Source organism: Crinia signifera, chromosome 1 (assembly GCF_055691185.1).
Source record: "Crinia signifera chromosome 1, ASM5569118v1, whole genome shotgun sequence".
NCBI lineage: Eukaryota > Metazoa > Chordata > Amphibia > Anura > Myobatrachidae > Crinia > Crinia signifera.
Genome location: NC_139217.1, coordinates 274108270 through 274130476, shown reverse-complemented (window position 1 = coordinate 274130476; position 22207 = coordinate 274108270). Strand labels below are relative to the sequence as shown.

Sequence of the window (22207 nt, the reverse complement as noted above, 5' to 3'; positions counted from 1 at the left end):
TTGCAGGGATATTTATACATATACTGTTGGTTTATCTTTTATTCAACCTGATTCAGACTTTTGTGGAAGTCACTATTGAGCGATTTCAGAACTTCTGTGTGTATGCGTGCGCCGGACCGCACATGCGTGAGCCCTGAAACTGTGTTCACAGATGTGGCGTTTTGTGGGAGTGGACCAGGCATGTCTGGACCACTCTGGGGGAGGGCAGCGGTGGCTGCATAATGTCACATGCAGCCACTATCACCCAGAACATGGCCAGATTGTGCTTGGCTTCGCAGCTAGGCTGCACAGCGAGGGGGCAGCCAGTAATGTGTGAGTGCTTCTCTGCGCAGAAAAGCTCTAGCACTTTAGCAATGTGTCCACAAATTTTCGCAGACACATCGAGGGGTGTGACCCAATGTGCATTGTGGCTTTGCCCTGTGCTGGGCAGACCCCCCCCCCCTTCCTTCAGCCTAATACTGCCAGTTGCCAATTGCAAAGTTTGCCAAAATTGCAAATGGGTCTGGATCAGGTGCATAGTGCATCCAACCAGGGCTGCCACCAGAAATTGTGGGGCCGGGACTGATAAAATAGTGTCTGCAGCACTGAAAGCACTTCTCAACCTCTACATCGCTCAGCAATCTTTTCCCGGATGAAGGCCCCTTTAGAAAAAGTTTACAATGTTGCAACATAGTTGCTCAATAACATATATTCTTGTATCACTCCTGATCACATATTGTAATTCTCTGACAGATCCAAAACACACTATTTAGAAGGCACTCTGATAGTGTGTACACAGTGCGATTTGATGGCCGCTGATATCGATTCGATATCGGAGGCCGCTGGTACATGGTGGGTTGGAGGCATTGGCTGGCAGGGATGGAGTGCTGCTGCAGAAATGTCCTGCAATGTTCCTTACAGCAGGTCTGCAACTAGAGGCGAGCTAGGGTGTTGCATGCGCTGGATGTCATACACATACTGTATGTGCCTGCAGAGGGGAGGGTTGGGGCAGAGCCAAAATACTGCCTTGCCCTAGTCCCAGTCTTGCCTATAGTGTCAGTTTTTTCTTATTTTCTCTATACTGTTTCTAATTATGTACATTGTAAGGCGCTGTGGACCCTCTGTGCACCATACAAATTAAGGATGATACTAATAGGCTGGTGCAAGTGATGTATGCCATCTGCCCAATTTCTGTCACATCTACATAAGGCCCTTTATGACCATCTCTATGTAAAGGTCTTGTTGGAACCAAAATCAACTTTTTGGTATATCCAATATATGTTTTTTGGTGGCTTTTATGGTTATTATGCTAATGATGTCATCTAATAAAACATTTCCTCCCATCACAGGATACACAGCGAAAGTTTTACTAATGGTCATATGCTATCTGCAACAACCACATTTTCTATGAAATTTTCCTATATAATCAAGGTCATTAATATATAAATGGCTTAAAATATAGATGGATCAAGAAAGGAGCCTTGGTATCAAAGACATTAGTTCATCACAGTCGCCCGAAGGGAATTTGGTGACCCCTCCCCCTAAAAAAGGTGTGACAATAGCCGGAAGGTCTGTGTAAGACGCACAAGATTCAGTGGTCTGCAGAGTGAAACAGATCCCATGTCACAATCCAGCATCAGCTGTCCCCTATTGTAGGTGTTACAAGGATTCTTGGGACAAAGCCAATTAACTCTTCAGCAGCAGCAGGAACTCTGCAGATCTCCATTGGAAGAGTTGCAGTCACACTTGGATCCTGCTGTTATCCACACAGGTGCTGCTATAGATATATGCAGGTGCCCCTTTAGAGCTTGGAGCCCAGAGGCAGGTGTCTCCATTGCCTTTGGGAGTGATATAATTACACAAAAGGAGAAAGTGTTAACTACAATACTTCAGTGACACATTGGTCTATTCAATGCTGTGGGCGAGCGGTGACAGCGAGCAGGGCTTCCTGCTCGCTGTCACTGCTCGCCCTGTCAGTATTCAACTCACCCCCCTCATACCCCAATTCCCCCTCGCTACGTTTTTTGAGCGAGGGGGAATCGGCGTATGTGGCTGCAGAAGCAGCGAGACTCGCAGCTAAATACAGTGGGTTCGCTGCATTAGCCGTGGGTCTCGCTGTTTGGGGGAATCTTCGCCGTCCTATGATGGCGAGGATTCCCACGGAACGTTGAATAGGGCAAACAGCCGGCGAGGGGGTGAAACAGCGAGGATCGCTGGTTTTCTGCAATCCTCGCCGGCCGCGGCGAGTGGCATCGAATACTACCCATTCTGTTAAGCCTATGAATTACATTAAGGAGGGTAGGACAGGATCCAGACTTTATAAATACTGTATGTCTTCCTACCCAGTAATTATCTGCAGCAACAGTTCCTTTAAATATTAGAACATTAATGCTATTACTGCATGATGTTTTGTAGAAAGCCAGCTAAGAGGAAATGTTGGCACACTGATCTGTTAGTGGCATATGTTATTTTCTGATTTCATTTCACTTTAATGAAACACCATGTTTAAATCATTAAACAAGGTAACATAACAATAATGGTATTCAATTACTTTGAAAATAACTACAGCATAACGAGAACACTATACGTTCTTATATATTCCGCAACAGACCATTTGCTGATTCCTAAGATACGCAAATTTTCTCTAGCTTCTCAGGTCCTTGGCTACTTCAGTGTGACTGTTTGGGGGGGAGATTCTCTAAGCTAAAAATGCGGTAAAAACCCCGTTATCTGAGTTTTTACCGCATTTTGGGATGCTGTAAGCATCCCCCGTCGGGTTACCGCGGCGGGTGCATTGCCAGAAAAATCTGGTGATGCCCCATAGAAGCCTATGGGCTTCTACCGCATCCCACCGCCACCCCGCAACGACCCCCCGCCGCCCCGCACGGACCCCCACCGCCCCGCATTGCCCCCTCCCCCCTCACCTGTGTCCGGGCAGCACAGAGCTGTGCTGCCCGGACCTGTGACCTCCTCCCTGCACTGATCCTCTTCCGGGTGCAGGGAGGAGGAGAGCCCGGCGCAGCAGTAGCAGCGCCGGGTGTGGGAGGGAGGGGAGAGCCGCTGGGACCTGGCGACTCTCACCGCAAAGAACAGCTCTTAACGCAAGGGCTGTCCTTTGCTATAATTATCGCATATGTTAGAACATATGCGATAATTATAAATGCGATGGGCGGCGAAGGGGGGCGGAGATTCTTAGAGAATCTCCCCCACAGCCACAGCACCCAGTTTGGGAACCACTAGGCTAGTGAGATCAAAACCATATACTGTATGCAGGTGTCTATTATGGGAAAACTGTGTTAATTGAAGTTGTAAAAGTATGTATTTGTATACTTATTTCTGTACTATATTTGTTTGGCTTCATGGGAACCTTCTCTCTTTGCCATACTACCCTTCTATGGGGTCTATTTACTAAGCGTCAGGGACAGATAAAATTAAGAGAGAAAAAATATCAGCCAAATGGCTCCTAACTGCCGTGTTACATGATGTATTTGAAAAATGACAATTAGGAGATGATTGGTTGGTACTTTTTCTCTCTCCACTTTATCTCTATCCAAGGCTTAGTACACAGACCACAAAGTCTGTCTCTCTTTTCCTCCCCCCCCCCCATTTTTTTTACCAAGGGCCTGTATTCAGTTCTTCCAGTTGTTGTGTTGTGGCATACTGTGCGCGTGAAAGTGCCTGGATTGTGGGTTTAAACTTTATGGAGGGTCAGTGTAATTATTTATTTTTGGTTTTGAGGGATGAAGGCTGTTGATAATGTGTGTGGAGCTTTTCTTTTAATAAGTCTCACTTTGAGGAGCACATCATTCACTTTAGGTCAATGTGAAACTGCGCACCAACATAATGACATTTTTTTCTGCACTTGGTTTTAATATATAGACAATGCAATCATATATTATAATGCTAGGATTTCATATTGGCCTTAAATGACAACATTTTAGAGAAATGTATATGGTATGACAGACAAATACCCTCAAGCACCAGAGGCTAGATAAGGGGATTTTTGTAAGAACTTAAGGCCCCCATACTTTATGCGATTTGGGCCTAATTTCCCCCGATTCGGATGAATCGGGCCGTGAAATCGTCCCAAATCGCATGTTTTGACACCCTGCCCGACCCGATGCGCGGTCCCGTGAAGTCGGGCAGTCACACCGGCTGCACATAAGATTTCCTAAATCTTATGTGCAGTCTCTGGGCAGGGTCAGTGGGCAGGGGACACCGGGGAGCTGCAGGGAACAGCCGGGCAAGGTGAGCTGACAGTCAGCAAGCGGGGGACGCCGGGTATGGGGAGAGGCTGGCAGGGGAAGCTGACACATAGACAACAGGCGGGGGGATGCCGGTGAATCGGCGAGGGGAACAGCTCACGTGCTGGTCAGGAGGACCAGGCAGCCACAGCTTCAAGGAAGAAAAACCCATAACAAACAAATGGGGAATCAGCAATTGGCTGAGAGAGCTCTCAGCCAATCACTGTCTCCCCATTCTTTGTATTGAGTTTTTCTTCCTTGCAGCTGCGGCTGCCTGGTCCTCCTGCCCAGCACGTGAGCTGTTCCACTCGCCCCGCTGCCTATGTGTCCGCTGCCCTTGCCAGCCTCTTCCCATGCCTGGCTCACCAGCGTCCCCCGCCTGCTGACTATTTGTGAGCTTACCCTGCCCGGCTGTTCCCTGCAGCTCCCCAGCATCCCCTACCCGGCTCTCCCCCTGCAGCTCCCCGGGGACTGCATATGATAAATCCATGCGATTTATCACATGTAAAATTTGGCACATCAAGTGCCTAATCGTGTGTTCCCGTCCCGGGGAGCTGCAGGGGAAATCAAGTCCGACTTGTCCCTAGGACAAGTCGGACTTATGTATGGGGGCCTCTACCGTTCTCTGAGCCCATCCTGGTGACACAGCTCAACCTTGGGATGTAGGAGGGTCTGCAGGAGCAAGGCACCTTCTTTTGAGAAGCAGCCTCCCTTCTGCATCCCAACATTCCTCAGTTCAACCTCTAAAGCACACTAGGAAACATTACTCAGTACAATGCCTGAACATATTAATATGCAAAAATTAACCATATAACATGACAACACACAAAATGGTATAACTTACTGAGCGTAAGGGAGGGATCGCTGTGTTACCAGGATGGACTCAGAGAAAGTGATTCGAACGGTAAATTCTTACAAAAATCTTTCTCTTTCAGACATCCTGGTGACACAGCTCAATCATGGGACGTTCAAGAGCCGGTCCTTTGGGAGGGTACGCTGAGGCCTGCAGTTCTCATCACTGTTTGCCCAAATGAAACGTCCTCCAATGCAAACTCATGGAACCTATATAATTTTGTAAAGATATGATCAGAGGACCTGGTGGCAGCTCTGCACAACTGCTCCGCTGTAGCCCCATGAAGCACAGCCCAAGAGGAAGCAACTGACCTGGTGCTATGGGCAATTATCCATGAAGGAATAGGTCTCCCTACCTTAGTGTAGGCAAAGGCAATTACTGACCTTAACCATCTGGCAATGGTCTGCTTAGAAGCAGGCCATCCTCTCTTATGTATGTCATATAGTACCAAAAGCAAATCAGTTTTGCGAATATCCTTTACTCTTTCAACGTATATGTGCAAAGCGCGAACAACGTCCACTTTCTTTAACGTCCCTATTTCTGGCCTCCTCAGGAGGGAAAAACCCTGGGAACACAATCTCCTGGTTTAAATGAAAACTTGACACTATCTTAGGTATAAACTTAGGCACTGTACGAAGCACAGCCCTGTCCTCATGGAAAATCAGAAACAGAGACTTGCAAGACAAGGCACAATTCCTACACTCGCCTAGCCGAAGCTATAGCCAACAACAAGGTAAGTTTCCAAGACAAAAATTTAAGATCAGCCGACCTTAAAGGCTCAAAAGTAGGTTTTTGTACATGTATGAAAAAACCAAAGACAGGTCCCAAGGTGCCACCGGCTGCCTATATGGGGGTTTCAGCCGCATGACTCCCTGTAAAAAAGTCTGTACTTCGGGTAACAGGGCTACCCTTTTCTGAAAGAAAATGGATAAGGCTGACAACTGTACCTTTAAAGACGGCAGGCTAAGCCCTGCTGAAAATCTGTCTTGGAGAAATTGTAACAGTCTAGAGAACTTGAACCTAGAAGTGTGTACCTTTTGATGCTTACACCACCTGATATAGCATTTCCAGACACAATGTTAATTTGCAGCTGGAACAGGTTTGCGAGCCCTGAGCATGGTCTGAATAACCGCTTCCGAATAACCCTTCTTCATTAGTAGGGAGGTGGCAAAAGGCAGGCTGTCAAATTTAGACGAGCTAGGTCCAGGTGTTGAAAAGGTCCTTGTCTGAGCAGGTCCGGTCGAAGAGGAAGATGCCAATAGTCCGTCAACAACCTCAGTATGTCTGAATACCACGACCTCCTGGGCCAGTCTGGTGCGATCAGAATGACATGTACCTCCTGTGTCCTCACTCTCTTCAGGACCCACGGAATCATAGGGAATGGAGGTAACACATAGGCTAGGTTGAAACGCCATGGATCTGTCATGGCATCCACTGCCCATGCCGTCGGATCCATGGTCCCAGAGCAGAACCCGGGAACCTTACAGTTGTTCCTGGACACCATCAAGTCTATCCCTGGGAGCCCCCAGAGCGTCACTATCTCCTGAAAGACTTCCTGATGAAGCGCCCACTCTCCCTGCAGAAGTTCTGTCCTGCTGAGGAAATCGGCTTCTACATTCCGGATCCCCGGAATGAACACAGCCAACAGAGCTGGAATGTTCACCTCTACTCACCTGAAAATCCACGAGACTTCCTGCATTGCCATCATGCTGCGAGTCCCGCCCTGATGATTCAGGTAAGCCACAGCTGTGGCATTGTCTGACTGTATGCGTACAGGTGATCCCTTCAAGAGATCCTCCGCCTACAAAATGGTATTCCAAACCACCCGGATCTCCAAGATATTGATCGGCAATTTGGATTCTTCCTTGGACCACAGACCCTGCAACCTCAGGTGCAGAACTACCGCCCCACAGCCCCTGAGACTGGCATCGGTCGTGACAACCAGCCAATCCCACAAGCAGAGGGAACGCCCCAGTTGCAGAGACTCCAGATCTGTCCACTAGATCAAGGACTCCGTTGTCTCCTGAGACAGCAACAGCTGTTCCTGCTTCATGGTCTTTGAATTTCCTGACCGGCATGAGAGAATGTTTCACTGAAATGTTATTGAGTGAAACCTTGAAAACTGCAGTGTCTCGAAGGTTGCCACCATCTTGCCTAGCAGTTTCACTCCCTGCCAAACTGTTGGATTTGTAGACTGCAGGCTCAACAGAACCAGGTGACGGATGTCCACTGCTTTGGACTCTGGAAGAAACACACAATGTAGGTGTGTATCCAAAATCACCCCCAGAAACTGAAGTCTCTGTGTTGGTGTTAAATGAGACTTTTGGACATTTAACAACCACCCATGGTCCTGGAAGAACCGCATTGCAATGACCAGATGTTCCTGTAACTTCTCCACCAACTCCGCCTTGAACAGGAGGTCATCCAAGTACGGGATAATTACTATCCCTTTTAGCCTGAGGGCCGCTGCCAACACAGCCATCACCTTTGTGAACACCCTCGGCTCTGTAGCCAGGACAAAAGGAAGAGCCTGAAACTGTAAATGAGTCTCTCCCATCGCAAAACGCAGTAAAGCCTGATGTTACCTGCAGATAGGCACATGCAGATAAGCAGGTAAGCATCTTGGATGTCCACTGATTCTATACTTAACAGCACAGATCGAAGAGACTCCATGCGAAAATGGTCCACCCAAAGATGCAAATTTAAAGACTTCAAATTTAGAATGGGTCTGAAGGACCCATCTGGTTTGGGGACCAAGAAGAGAATGGAATAAAATCCTATTTCTTTCTTCCTGAGGTACCGTGACCACCACTCCCTTCTTGAGAAGGGACATTGCTGCCCTGAAACTGGATCTGGGTGCCTTTTCCTTACTGGCTGGAAACTTTCCTCTTCATGTCTGTCCTCTGTTAGACGCACCCCCTCGAAAGGAGGAACGAAAGGACGGCTTAAAAGCCCCAAAATTGGACACTGAATGTTTTGACATGGTGGGAAGGAAGGTGCTCTTCCCTCCCTTGGCCTGTTTTATAATGGACTTGAGTTCTGTCTTAAAAAGCAGTTCTCCCTTAAAGGCCAAGGTCTCAAGAGATTTCTTAGATTCACTGTCCGCCTCCCAAGCTTTAAGCAAGCGAGCTCCTCTTGCTGTCACAGAAGTGGCCGACACTTTTGACGTCATCTTGGTGCCTTCTTCCCCAGCCTCAAATACATACTCTGCTGCACACCGAAGCTTTTCAGCCAGTGTAAAGGCCTCAGAGTCAGGCTGAAGTTGATTACCTAAGGCTTCAGCCCATTTAATCATAGCCTTGGATACCCACGCAGAGGCAATAATAGGGCATAGGGTAAATCCCACTCCTACAAACACTTCCTTAAGGCAGCCTTCAATTTTCTTGTCCACCCCTCTGAACAGGTAAAGCCATGGATTTAGACAACCTGGCTACAGGTGCATCCACTAAAGGGATTTTCTCCCATAATTTTACATGTTCCTCTGGCATAGGGTACATGTTAGCAAACCTTTTAGGCATGAGAAGCCTCTTGTGAGGAGTTTCCATGCTTCCCCCAGTAAGGAAATCATGCCCTCATCCGAGGGAAATGTCACAGAATCTCTGCGTATTTTCTTAAAAACACAATGAGCAGATACCTTATCCTCTTCTGAAAGATTTAAAGTCTGCTTAACTGCCAGGATTAAATCCTCAATACCAGGAACAGAAGATTCAGCCTCTTCCTTCTGGTTCCAAAAGACATCCTCCGTGCACACACCCTCCTCATCAGAATCTTAAGTTGAACAGGGGAGGTGTAGATAAGGGGTGTCTGGGTGAAGTAGCCTCAGGGGTTTTGGCAAATTGCTCCATAAATACGTTCTTTTTATGAAAATTCTGTGCAGTGTCCTGCATGACCTGCAACAACACTGGGTTCACCATGAGATGGGGTAATAGAGCCCACGGAGGGTTAAGAGGGGACCAGGAGATTTCACCCGGTCATCTCTCTGCCTATTCAAAGCATCCATAGACCTCCCCAACGCAGCCGCCCACGCAGGTTCAGACTGCTCAGACCTCTGGGCTTGTGACCCATTGGGCACAAATCCCCCTGATCCATCTGTTCACTGGTTAATTTATCACCACAAAATCTGCATTTAATTAACATGGCCGGCGCTACCTGAGCCAGAGCAGCAGCACTACACCTTTCTGTCATGATAACACAGGGTGCACAATGTCAGGCAATTGTACAGAATGAAGTAGCAGCTTACTTATCTGTCTGCTTGCTGCAATGAATCATCAGCGATCAGCGGAGAAAGTGCTGCCCAGGAAAAACTTCCCTCTGCACTGCAATGAAATCCTCCTTCAGCTCCGCAGTCTGGAGAGAAAGTGCACCAGAACAGAGGTCAGTAAGAGACCATGTCCCTGCTTCAGCGGGGAAGGAAGCCTATTGGCGCCTTTCCCACTTCAGCCACTCCCACCAGTGTTTCTCCTCACCTCCAGTGTCTCCCCTCCTTCATGGAACCACTTGGAAGTGTCCAGACTTCAAATCCTTTTCAGGATTTCAGCCTATAAACCCCTGAAAATGGCGTCCACCATAGCGGTTCAGGACGCCCCCGGGGCCCAGGAAAACCTCTCAGTAACAGAGGTTGAAGCGCTGTGCGGAAGACACAGCTGCACACAGAGAGCTGACAGGACGCGCTTCTGTCAGCCTCTGCTGCGCTCTCAGTGTGTATGTACTTCCTGTGGAAGAAACACACTGGACACCTGCACTAACTAGTGAATATTAATAAAATAAAAAAAACACCTAGCTACTCTACACAAAATGGCTGCAGTCAGCAGCTAATCAGCACAGCACCCACTCCAGTGGGACGCTCCTACATCCCATGGTTGAGCTGTGTCACCAGGATGGAATTGTTGATAAACACCAAATATCTAACTGACATGCAAGACTTAATTTATCCCAGAAACAGCCAGAGTTTTCCTAGGAAGTGAGGTTGTTCTTCACATACTGGAAGCTGTATATCTATCACATTTAACCACAGATAAATCTAAAAAGCAGTATTGACAAAAGGCCAGAAGGCATGAATAATTTTGTTTAATATGTGCAGTAAATTGGGAGTAGGGAATAACAAGAAGTGGTTTAAGATTGTCAATAACTGAAATGTTTCACTTGCTTTCTTGATGTTTAAATCAATCAACCTTATATAAATCTTGATACTAAGAGAAAAGTGATGCAACTAAATATTTTGATGCCCCGTGCAAGAAAGGGAATTGGTGCCCCCTCCCCATAATAAAAAAAGAACAGAACACATCGCGGTTCACATTTATGGGCGTGGCTTCATGGGGAAGGGATGTGGCCACATATTAGTATCAATTCAAATTACACCACACAGTAGTGTCCAATATTCACATTACACACAGTGCCACTCCTGCACATTCCACTGCAGCTGCACAGTGAGTCACACTGCACTGCAGCAGCATACACAGGGTTACAGCCTCAGATACAGTGCGCATCAGATACAGTGCAGGATACACTGTGCTTGGATGCAGTACTGTGCAGTATACAGTGTGGATCAGATACAGTGTCGATTACAGCATGCGTCATATACAGTGCAGGATATAGTGTGGACAAGATACAGTGCAGGTCAGATACAGTGCGCATCAGACACTATTCCCAATGGGAGAAATAGCAGCAGGGCCCTATTCAATGCTGTCTTCCCCGACCGCATTGAACAGGGATCTTGGCAGAACAGGCACGACTTAACAAGCAGTCAGACACATTCAGGCCACAGCTCGACAATTTCTGGCTACATCTCACGGCCACGCCCCTTTTTCGGCACTCGGCAGGCGGGACATTGAATTCTGTCTGCCAAGCTGACGGCGAGCCAGCCGAGAACGGGACCGGGTCACAGATGTTGGGCTAGCCTGACAGTCGTGATGTCAGATTGAATACCCCCATAATATGGTTTGGATACAATGCAGGTTGGATGCAGTATTGGTTGGATACTGTGCGGGATATTGGTGGAATACAGTGCAGGAAACCATGAGGATTGGATACAGTGCAGGCTGGATACAATGTGGGATATATACAGTGTGGGTTGGATACAGTGCAGGCTGGATACAATGTGGGATGGAAACAGTGTGGGTTGGATAAAGTGCAAGATATAGAGCAGGTTAGACACAATGTAGGATGGATAGTGTGGTATATAGAGCATGTTGGATACAATGCAGGACTGATATAGTGAGGGTCGGATACAGTGAAGAATATAGAGTAAGTTGGAAACAGTGTGGGATATAGTGTGCGTTGGATACAGTTCGGGTCTGATACAGTGTGGAATATAGAAAAATTTGGATACAGTGTAAGATACTGTGAGGGTTGGATACAGTGCAGGCTGGATACAATGTGGAATGGATACGGAGTAGGCTGTATACAGTGCAAAATATAGAACAATTTGGATATAATGCGAGATGTGTACAATGCTGGATATAGAGCAGATTGGATTCAATGTAGGATTGATACAGGGCAGGTCTGATACAGTGCAGCATATAGAGCAGGTTGGATACAGTGTGGGATACAAAGCGAGTCGAATACAATGCAGGAAACCATGAGGGTCGTGAATACAGAGTGGCATATAGAGCAGGTTGGATACAGTGTGGGATATACTGTAGTATGGGTTGGATACAGTGTGGGTCGGATACAGTGTGGGATATAGAGCAGGTTGGATGGTGATAGTATTATGATATCTTTTTACAGGACACTTGTGATGTGTTTCAAGGTCTATCATTACCCTTTTACCATTAAGTATAATCAATCAAATTAGACATAGGTGATCTGTGGAGGCTCAACCACACGCAACAAATATCCAGTTCATGATTCAGTTAGCATACCAGCAGTCAAAATCTCAGCCCGAACATTGGTGATGAAAACTGACATTGTTCGCAGTGTCGACAGCAGAATCATGATCATGAGTATGCCGTAGCAGGTTAGGGTTATGGGGGGGGTAGGGAATAGGCTGCAGCGGGGAGAGTTAGGGTTAGAGACCAGCAGCTGCTCTTACCTCTGCGGAGGAGGGGGGCTGACACGACTTCTTACATACTGTGCATGCGCTGGCCCCAGCCTCCATGCATTGCCTGCCATTGCGGCAGCCCCTGGAGGCATATTCAGGGTCCTGGATTCGGCGCATGCTCAGTGTCGCCCCAGAGGTACTGCGCATGTGCAGAACCCGTTTTTAGGGCTGCCCTGCAGCTGGCCATAAAGAGGCATCCTGGTGGGAGGGAACACCTCCCAATGGGACTGCCTTGAGTGACTGGCAGGTTGGACTTCTAATAGGAAGTCACTGCCAGTCACAGTGAAGCGAGAGCAGTCTCACAGACTGCATCTGGCTTCACTTAGACAGAGAACAGTGGGGGTGGTGGTGGGGGGGGGGGGGGGGTGGGTCGCTGCAGCCCATAGGTAAAGACCGCCACTGTTAGAGACTGAGGAGGGGAGGAAAAAGTTTATACTATGGGGAGAGTTAGGTATAGGCTGTGGGAAGGGTTAGGTATAGGCACTAATGGAGAGAGTGAGGCTGCCTGAGGATTAGGCATCGGGCAGGGAGGTTTAGGGTTATGGGGGGACAGTAAGAATGTTAGCATACTTACCTTACTCAGGATCAGAAGACGCTGTCAGTCTTCTATCCGTTGGCACCTGGACTGCTGGCCTGCCTTTGTATTCCTCCAGCTCAAAGTAAAATCTACTTGTGCATACACAAACATTCTTTGAATATGTAGTCAATAAAGATCTCTGAAATCATCCAGCTAGGAAGCTGAAATCTGACATAGATCATATGTTTGCCTCACTGTTCATTTCACACACAATGAAACATATACCCTGTTCCAATCTTCTCTGTTTTTCTTCACTCTTGTACAACATCCTACTATCAAAGCTCTGACCCATGTAACTGAGTCTGACCCTTGTGAGTTAGTTGTAGTTTGATGTATAGTTCCCCATTGTGGATATTTTCTCAAACAACTATGTCTACATTCATCAAGTAGCCAGCGTGAGGCAATCTGTGTAGTGTTACTATGGGGGAAATGTTAACACCAATCAACACTATGACTCTGTTTAAATGAAAAGATAGGTCCAATACAGCATACTGCCAGCAACCGTCAATCAGAACATAATTTTTCATTGCAAAGCTTCGTACTGAGCTGTTTCTAATATTCTGTTTTATTTTTTCATTTTGCATTTATTTTCCAAAGAGTTGAAAGATAATATTGGCAAAGTTATTGCTGAAAGGTTCTAGTGATTAATGTATTAATTCCTTCAGTATTAATTATCCTCACTGGCTGTGTCTACAAGGAATACTTTGGAATGGAATACAGATATCCCACCATACTGCACTTTTAAGACCTCTGTGTTATGTTCCAATACAAGGAGACAAGGTAATTCTGAGTCTGTAAATTCCATGTTCAGATAATCCGATAAAAGAATCGTTTTCTTGCAGATGGTCAGCAATGTATCATTGTCTGTGTAATTGCATGCTGTGAAATCCCCCACGCTCTTTCCAATTCCCGAGATATATTAGTAGTAGGTTCTCGCAGACACTGACTCACATCAACTGCTGCTCTAATTGTTGGAGAAATGTCTGGGGTCTGCACACAAATCAATGGGATAACTGTTGCAGACATGCTGCTTAATATATGGAATTCACATCAGACGGAGAGAGGGATGGAAACCATGTTTTATCTTAGTATATGGCACCGTCGTGCACAGGATTTTAGGTATGGTATGGTCATATTTCCTACTAAGGTTATTCCTGAAAACTGCAGGAAATTATACACAGACTTAAATAAAATAAACAGTATAAACACATGCGGTGAAATGTAATAGGATGAGAGATTCAAATAGTGAGAGATTTGGTAAGAAGTCTCCCATTTTTTTAAAGCGACAATCATTTATACTGCAAAATCAAACTGGTTTTGCAGTGTAAATCAGCGCTTTTGAAAGTAATATATTTATTAAATTCAAATAATTTATTAATAGTACAATTAAAATGATCACACAATATTTGAATGATTTGTATGTACCGGCCAGTATTAAATAAACTTTAAAAATATGTAATTAATAAACAAGAGCTCTCTCACAGCCATGTTAAAAAAAAAAAATATATATATAATAATAATAATAATATATATATATATATATATATTAATTAGAATAAGTTCGCAGGTATGCTTTGTGTTCCTGAACTCTCTCACAGTTCTTTTTGATTGCGATATTGCAGGTGCCTTTAGGTAATGAAGGAGTTTTTATTGTCCTTTTTATGGAAGTTGTTATAGCCCGCTAGTTTTTAGTTTTTTTTAGCAGTCTTAAGTTTATTCTGCCATCATGTTACATATGAAAAACAAGGTTTTTAATGCTTGCAAGTGGAGCTCCACATTAAAAGAAAGTCCTTTCCCGTGGTCAGCATCCTCAGGTCCTCTCCCGGCTGTTGGTGCTTTCCAAAAGTACAGCCTTGTCTGGAGTAGATGGAACCCGGACAGCAGGATGGACAGTGGCCAGTGATTCGGATAAGATTAACGCGTTTCCCCGCTTCCCTGAATAGGTCAGCGGCTTCCTCAGGGTCCTTAATATCCTTTTAGTTCCTGCATAATACACAATATTCATGTAGTCCATTCAAATTATTGAAGAAATCTTATGTACACTAATTGACCAAGTTCTAGACAGGTCTCCAATAGCTATTTCCGCACTTCTGTGCATGGGTCGGATTCAGGCCCATAGTGTGGACTTTAGAGAAATCAAAGTAATCCTATATGGTAAAGTTACAGGAAAAATGTAGAAGAAAGTGACCCAGTAGAATTTTTTGTGGAATTGGACCTGGAATATTGGAGGGGAATATGGTCACTAAGTCTACAAGCATAAGCATTAGGTTGACACCAGTAGGTCGACATGACTTAAAGTCGATATGGGGGTTAGGTCGACAGGGTCATTAGGTCGACACAAACATTAGGTTCGGCATGGGGAAGGTTGACATGGGGTTTTTAACTTTTTTTTTGGGACGACATGTAACGACATGCGTGGTGGGAGAATAAAATAGTGGGCATAGCGTAGCGAGGCACCACGTCTGAAGAATGTTGAGCGCAGCGAGCCATGCGAGGGGACGCGGTGCACTTTTTATAACAGGTGTGCAGTGCCTACGGGCCACTGGATCTAGTGAGGCCCACACTGCATGCCCTGCACCTATACATTACACTTTGAACCGGTGTTGAGATTTACACAATAGAGACATATTTGCAAATAATTAGTTAAGTTACACGCTTGGTTTAAAAAGGGACAGTCAGGAGCTGATTGGCCGGTTATGAAGCACCAGGCTCTTTATCACTTCTCCATTATCACTGCTTCATACATCTACCCCTGAGTCTTTACTCTCTAGTGCATATGCACCATCTTCCTGGATATCATTGGGAAGATGGCACTGACTGAGGAGGATGGATCTGCTTGGCATGGCGATGTTCCCTGATTAGGCCGTACTCCTTATAGTACCTTGGCCCAGCTCTCTATGACAGCATTAGACAGTGTCACAAATGTGAACTGAGAGGTTGCTATTAGTGATTGTAAAAATGGCCTTTCCAGTGGGTGTATTATGTGTGTGTCATAGGCGTGTCAGCAACTGTATTCACAGCCACAAGCATAGGGGATCCTCAGCATAAGGATAAATTGCAACTTCCATGGGGCACTTGCAAGTTTCAATGGTGTATAAGGACTCATCAAGGAGTAATAAGGTGTGCATGGGTGTCCTTGCACATTCGGCCTCATGGATGCATACAAAGGAAGGACTTTGTTGTGGCATTTGCTAAACTCACAGAATGGCACCTGCCAAAAGTCGCTGCTGCATACTGCATGCTATGCGCAACTCAAAATAAGCCCTATTGGGTGCCCATGGACTAAGCAACAGCAGGAATATATATTGTTATGGGTAGATGTACTGCGATACGGTCATTTGGTCTACAGCATGTTGGTTTACAAGCATTGGGTCGAAACTGTTAGGTCGACATGGGGATATGTCGACATGGTTATAGGTCGACATGGGCTTAAGTCGACAGGTCATTAAGTCAACACAAGCATTAGGTCCACAGTGTCTAGGTTGACAGTCAAAAGGTCGACATGCGGTTTTTCACAGTTTTTTTTAGCCAACATGTGCGGACAGGCGGTATTTCATGCCCTACCATACACTAGGGCGAGGTGGGAGAATAAAATAGTGCCCGAAGCATTGCAAGGGAAGCGAGCGATGCAAGGGGATGCGGTGCACTGGAAACTGTGTCCATGTCGACTGTGTCGACATTCAGGTAAAAAAACTGAAAAAACCCATGTCGTCCTTTTGACTGTCGACCTAGACACTGTCGACCTAATGCTTGTGTCAACCTAATGACCTGTCAACCTAGACCCGTGTTGACCTCGACCCATGTCGACCTATCCCCATGTCAACCTAACGGTGTCGACCTAATGCTTGTTGACCAACATGCTGTAGACCAAACGATCCCAACCCGATGTACTAAGCCTTGGGGAGAGATAAGATGGAGAGCCAATCAGTTCCTAACTGCTATGTTACAGGCTTTGGGCTAGATTCTCTAAGCTTCAAAAGTGATAAAATGGAGAGTGATAAACAGCCAGCCAATCAGCTCCTGCCTGACATTTTTCAAACAAGTCTGTCTGTGACATGGCAGGTAGGAGCTGATTGGCTGGCTGTTTATCACTCTCCATTTTATCCATTTTGAAGCTTAGAGAATCTGGCCCTTTGTTTGAAAAGTGACAGTGACGTGGTGATTGGTTGGTACTTTGAGGGTGATTCAGACCTGATTACTCAGGTCTGAATTTGTCCCCAATGTTTGGGGTTTACGCATCAGCATGCGCGAATATGCACATGTGCAACCCCCTGGAACAACGTCGGCGAATTTCACACTCCCCGGGGCAGGCATGTGTGGACGCAGAGGACCGCCTAGAGTTTTATGGGCGCACCCATACAAATGCTGAGTGTACCCCTGTGACCACACCTGCCTGCTTGGGGCGGGCTGCTGACGTCAATGACATCAATGCATGCCCCCATGCCATCTCTGTGCAGGATAAAAGTAATTATAGACTTACTTTTATCCATAAAGGGAGGAAAAATAATTTGATGGTGAGCGCATGGGAACACATGTGTAAGTGTACACTCTGTTCGCATGTTACTGTGGGGATTCACTCGGTAGGGGAGGGGGTGTTAGGAGGGGCATAGGGGCGCCGTTTACCTGCTCGCTAGGCAGTGAATATACTCTGCCTAGCGTGCCTGTTTGAATCAGGCCCTTTGTCTCTCCATTTGATCTCTCTTCAAAGCTTAGTACATCTGCCCCTTTAAAGTAGGGGATTACTCACTGTGGGTTTCCCTATTAATAGTAGGAACAAGCCTTGGCTGCATAGGATTCTGCCATGAGTTATCCCACTTTTGTTACTGGCTGTTACTCATACTGTTTGCTTTGTTTCCAAATGACTTTACAGCATACTGTACTTCCACATTTATGATAAACTTTGTTACATGATGTACAGTAGGTGGTATCCTTGTACCTAACTATGTAACTATGACACTGACATATGTACACTATAGAGGCAGAAGCTGTACAAAGCACTTTCCTTCACTCACACTGTCCATTGCTGTATGTTACATATGTACAGCGTGTTACCCATGTGCCTCACATACTTATGTAAGTTTCAAAGAAAGAAAAGGAACACTATGGGAGAAACTATGGAATTGTAATATATTACCTCCCTATAAGTGTTTCCAATTAGATTGGCACTCGTGGTATCTGCAGCCAGGTCCAGTGCAGGCATCTCTATACGCAGACATGTGGGATCAATCAGGGGGCTGATGTGCGCTTTTGGGAATGTTGACAGCCTGACAGACAGAGGCTCCGGTGACAAGAGAGCTCAGCAAATCAGCCATGGACAGAGGAGGGGGAGAAGGAAGATTTGGAAGAAAGGCAGCAGGCAGATGCAGGCAGAGTAGGGAACACAGCCAAACAGAGAGGGGAAGGAGTCAGCGTAAAGTGGGTCTGGAACAATAGAAAGCAAAGGAGTGAGAGACGTGCACAGGACAGGCTGGACATACTCCTGCAGACTTCCAGGCATGGAGAGGAGGGCAGCAGGCTAGTAGTGACTGCTGGCAGCACATGAGCAGCAGAGCATGCAGCAGCAGCCCCCTCCAGCACTACTATCCGCACATCTACAGCAGCGCTCTGGGAGAACATTAGTTTGGAGGATCAACTATAATACTTCTCTGTAAGGATCGGGGGAGGGGAGGAAACAATAGCAGAGCACATTGGATTATCATCATCATCATCATTACTTGCTTCTGAGCATCCCACTGACTTCTGCCCAGGTGATCATGTTGCGTTGGGCTTGTATCTGCTGCTGCCTCTCTCTGGTCCAGAGCTGGACAACTTTCCAGCAGCAGCAGGTCCCGGCTTACAGGAGCTCTCCCGCACTCGTCTTCCAGATGGCAGAGGACACAGCACAGCAGGCAGACAGCACGGAGAACAAGGTGGAGAAGCTAGGTCAGTACTTCAAGAAGAACATTAGGAGGCTGAGAGAGAAGAGCCAGAACTTGGACCTGGTCTTCTTGGTGGATGAGTCCTCCAGTGTAGGCCACGCCAACTTTGTCAATGAGCTGAGGTTTGTGAAAAAGCTTCTGTCCGATTTCCCAGTGGTGCCTTCTGCAACCAGAGTGGCCATAGTCACCTTCTCCTCCAAAAGCAACGTGCAGACCAGAGTGGATTATATCTCCTCCAGCCAGGCCCACCAGCACAAGTGCTCCCTGCTGAACAGAGAAATCCCTGCCATCACGTATAAGGGAGGGGGAACCTACACCAAGGGCGCCTTCCAGCAAGCAATGGTAAGACAGGCACCTAGAGGACTGTTACCTTTATGTCTTCAACCTGTGGCCCTCCAGATGTTGTAGAACTACATGTCCCAGCATGCCCTGACAGTTTTGGCATGCTCTCATAGGAAAAAATGTGGCAATGTATGTTGGAACATGTAGTTTCACAACATCTGGAAGGCCACAGGTTGAAGACCCATAAAACTTCAGTAGTATTTTTATTAATGTTTTGTGTGTTAATGTATGAGAGCATCAAGGTAAAGGGGGCACTGCTGGTATTTTTTTTATAAGTTTTACATATATGATAAATAAGTTTTCTCCACTTTTGTCAGTTATAGAGTTTGGTCACACTTCTGTGTAATTTAAAGGTGCGTACACAATATAAGATAATTCATTAACGATATGCACTATATATAGTGTGCAAGCACTATATTGTTAACAATGCACGTTTCTGCAGGCTATTAACCGTATCATCCGTCATTTGAACACGCAGTCACATTATTACTATTGTCAAAGACTTTGTGTATGTGCTATATTGTTCAAGCCGAGAGCTCCGCCGATATCATTAATGATATTGCTGGGGGAGCAAATTGTATAGTGTGTATTCACCTTAGGGATCCCATTTATACATTTTAAGTTAGCAAGTGTACAAATGAGCCATTGGTGGACACAGTAACTCAACATGACAGTAACTTACATCTGTACTTAGTAATACAATAGATGTAAGTATACCAGGTTTCACCTTGACATTGGCATCACATTGCTGATTTGTGTCCTATGACTGGTAATGCAGCAATGTTCATAAACCTTGTTTGTACTGTAAGTCACTTTTTTATACAGTTCCTGTTTAGTGTATTGTTTAAATTATACCAAAATCTTTTTACAAATATCTCCTCCATAGGTCATCCCTATAGAATAGTATGGGAAAATAGTAATTATACCATCAAGGTCCATAAACGTACTGTATCTATATATTATTTATTATCATATATTTATATAGCGCACACATATTCCGCAGTGCCTACAGAGAATGTTGGAACATACACATCAGTCCCTGCCCCAGTGGAGCTTGCAATCTATATTCCCTAACACATATACTGTACATGCACACACAGACATTCTAGGTGTAATTTTAGTTTGGAGCCAATGAAACTACCAGTATATTTTTGGATTTTGGGAGGAAACCCACGCAAGTATGGGGAAAATATACAAACTCTGCACAGTGAAGGCCTTGGTGGGAATCGCACCCATGACCTCAGTGCTGTGAGGCAGTAATGCTAACCATTACACAAACTTGAACTTTCCCAAACTTGACTATTAGCATCTTAACATTCCTACAGCTTTCTGCAAAGTACAGATTGCAAAGGTATCCGTTAGAATCCTTCTGCCAATAAGAAAAATGTTCAGTGTAATTAGCAATAGAAGTGGTGATGTTAGTGTTTGCGGAAGACAGCTGCTTTTCAGAACAGCTGTCCTGGCACAAAAAAAATATGGATTCCTCGGTAGATTTGGATCTGTCAACTACAAACTGAGGCAGGTCACACTGTTACATAGGGCTATTGAGTTTTTGGTGACTAAATCCCTTTATCATAGTTTAAAAAAAAAGTTAGTCAAAACATGAAAACCTTAAATGACAGATGTGTTAATATGTCATTTAGAATTCATATAGTGAATCTACAATAGTTATTACAAAGTTTAAACTTTCAAAAATAACATAACAATGCATACATAGGGGTATATCCAATGCTTTTTGCGAGCTGTAACAGTGAGCAGTGTTCAACTGACCCCTACACACGCCATTTCCACCTCGCTGGTTTTTTACAGGGACGTGGGAACGGCATGCACGGCCGCTAAAAAAGCAAATTCAAGGGACTCCCTGCATTAGCCGTAACTCCCGCTGTTTAGGGGAATCCTAGCCGTCATCTGACAGCAAGGTTTCTCTCGGAACATTGAATATGGTGAGCGGCCGGTGTGGGGGTTAAACGGCGATCCCGTCCGTTTAACCCCCTCGCCGGCACATTGAATACTGCTCTTGTATCTTATCATTACGGATAATTTGATTTATTTGATTTCATATCAGAGCAGTCCTTTCTGTAACCTCTCATAAATAATGAATGGTATTATTAGAGTTCAGGTATAGCTATACAAGAACCAAGAAGCAACTTTGATATAAACCATGCTCAGTATATAAAGCCACCCATGTTTATTTGGGAACTGCTCACTGTAAAACAGCCACCAAGGCCCAAGGTGTTTACATCCACCCTTTTATCTTAGACAATTCAAATGTCTGTTTTTAGTACAATAAACATGACTTGTAATACCCCAGGAAGACCAGATCATGTCGGATTATCTCTTCAGCAGTCATGTCTAGTGACAGGATCGCATCAGAAGTACCTGTGGCAGGTACCACAGACACAGCTGTCAGTGGACTCATTGTCAATGGGCCAATATCTCTGGCATTGTCAATAGCAGAATCTTCAGCATTACAGCAACTGGGATGATTAAAACACATGAGAAAATGTTGCCAGCAAAGATCATGACAGTCACACTACAAATTGCTAGTGTGGGGAAGTTGTTGAATGAATCATACTGTAGTTTATTGTTGCATTCAGCCTGGTTTTTACTCAAACACAGTACTAATTAACTCCTTTGATCATTTGGCCATTTGTGCTGAGGTGTAGACTGTCTTAATAATACTTAAGGGCAGTGCCAGATTAAGGTCTAAATAGGCCTGGAGCTGAAAATTATCAAGGACCTATTATGTGCAATAATTGGGCTAATAATATGGGAGACGTGACCAGTGTTCTGTTTGGGTGGTCTGCTCATGGGTGTATCTCTACTTGTGTAAATACTATCAACTAATTATATATGCCTGGAAAAGGCAGGGGGCTGGTATAGGAAAAATGCAGGGAGATATATTGGCCGGTGCCCTCCAAAGGTGCACTCGCAGGACGCCGATGTCCTAAGATACTTACATGGTGAGGTGGCATTCCAGTCCTAAAAAGAATACTGAAAGCCGAAACTTGGTAGACAACATTTCAGCACCTTTTATGTGGTCACCTGAGTTTACCACACCTTATACAAATCAAGCAACACAATAATAACCCCCTTATACTGTACTTGCCTCTTACACATTATGCCACATGCAATGAGTTAAAATTCACACCGACTAAGTAAAAATCACACTATGGCACACGGATTGAGTCAAAATTCACGTTATGCCACACAGATTAAGGCAAAATTCACATTTTGGCACATGGATTGAGTCAA

The 22207-nt window shown here is 45.4% G+C and overlaps 1 protein-coding gene across 4 annotated transcripts in view; it reads left to right on the top strand.

The window, feature by feature from the left end:
* Positions 1-17901: 17901 nt before the first annotated feature.
* The window catches only part of SVEP1 (sushi, von Willebrand factor type A, EGF and pentraxin domain containing 1), a 323106-nt gene continuing 318800 nt past the window's right edge, over positions 17902-22207 (top strand). For 2 of the 4 annotated variants that reach the window (XM_083183977.1, XM_083183959.1), the window contains exon 1: positions 17911-18952. In XM_083183977.1, coding sequence (XP_083040103.1) covers positions 18446-18952 — 507 coding nt within the window. In that variant the 5' untranslated portion in view covers positions 17911-18445. Of the gene's footprint in view, positions 18953-22207 lie in introns of all 4 variants that reach the window. The other 2 variants (XM_083183987.1, XM_083183968.1) reach the window with 2 other exon arrangements.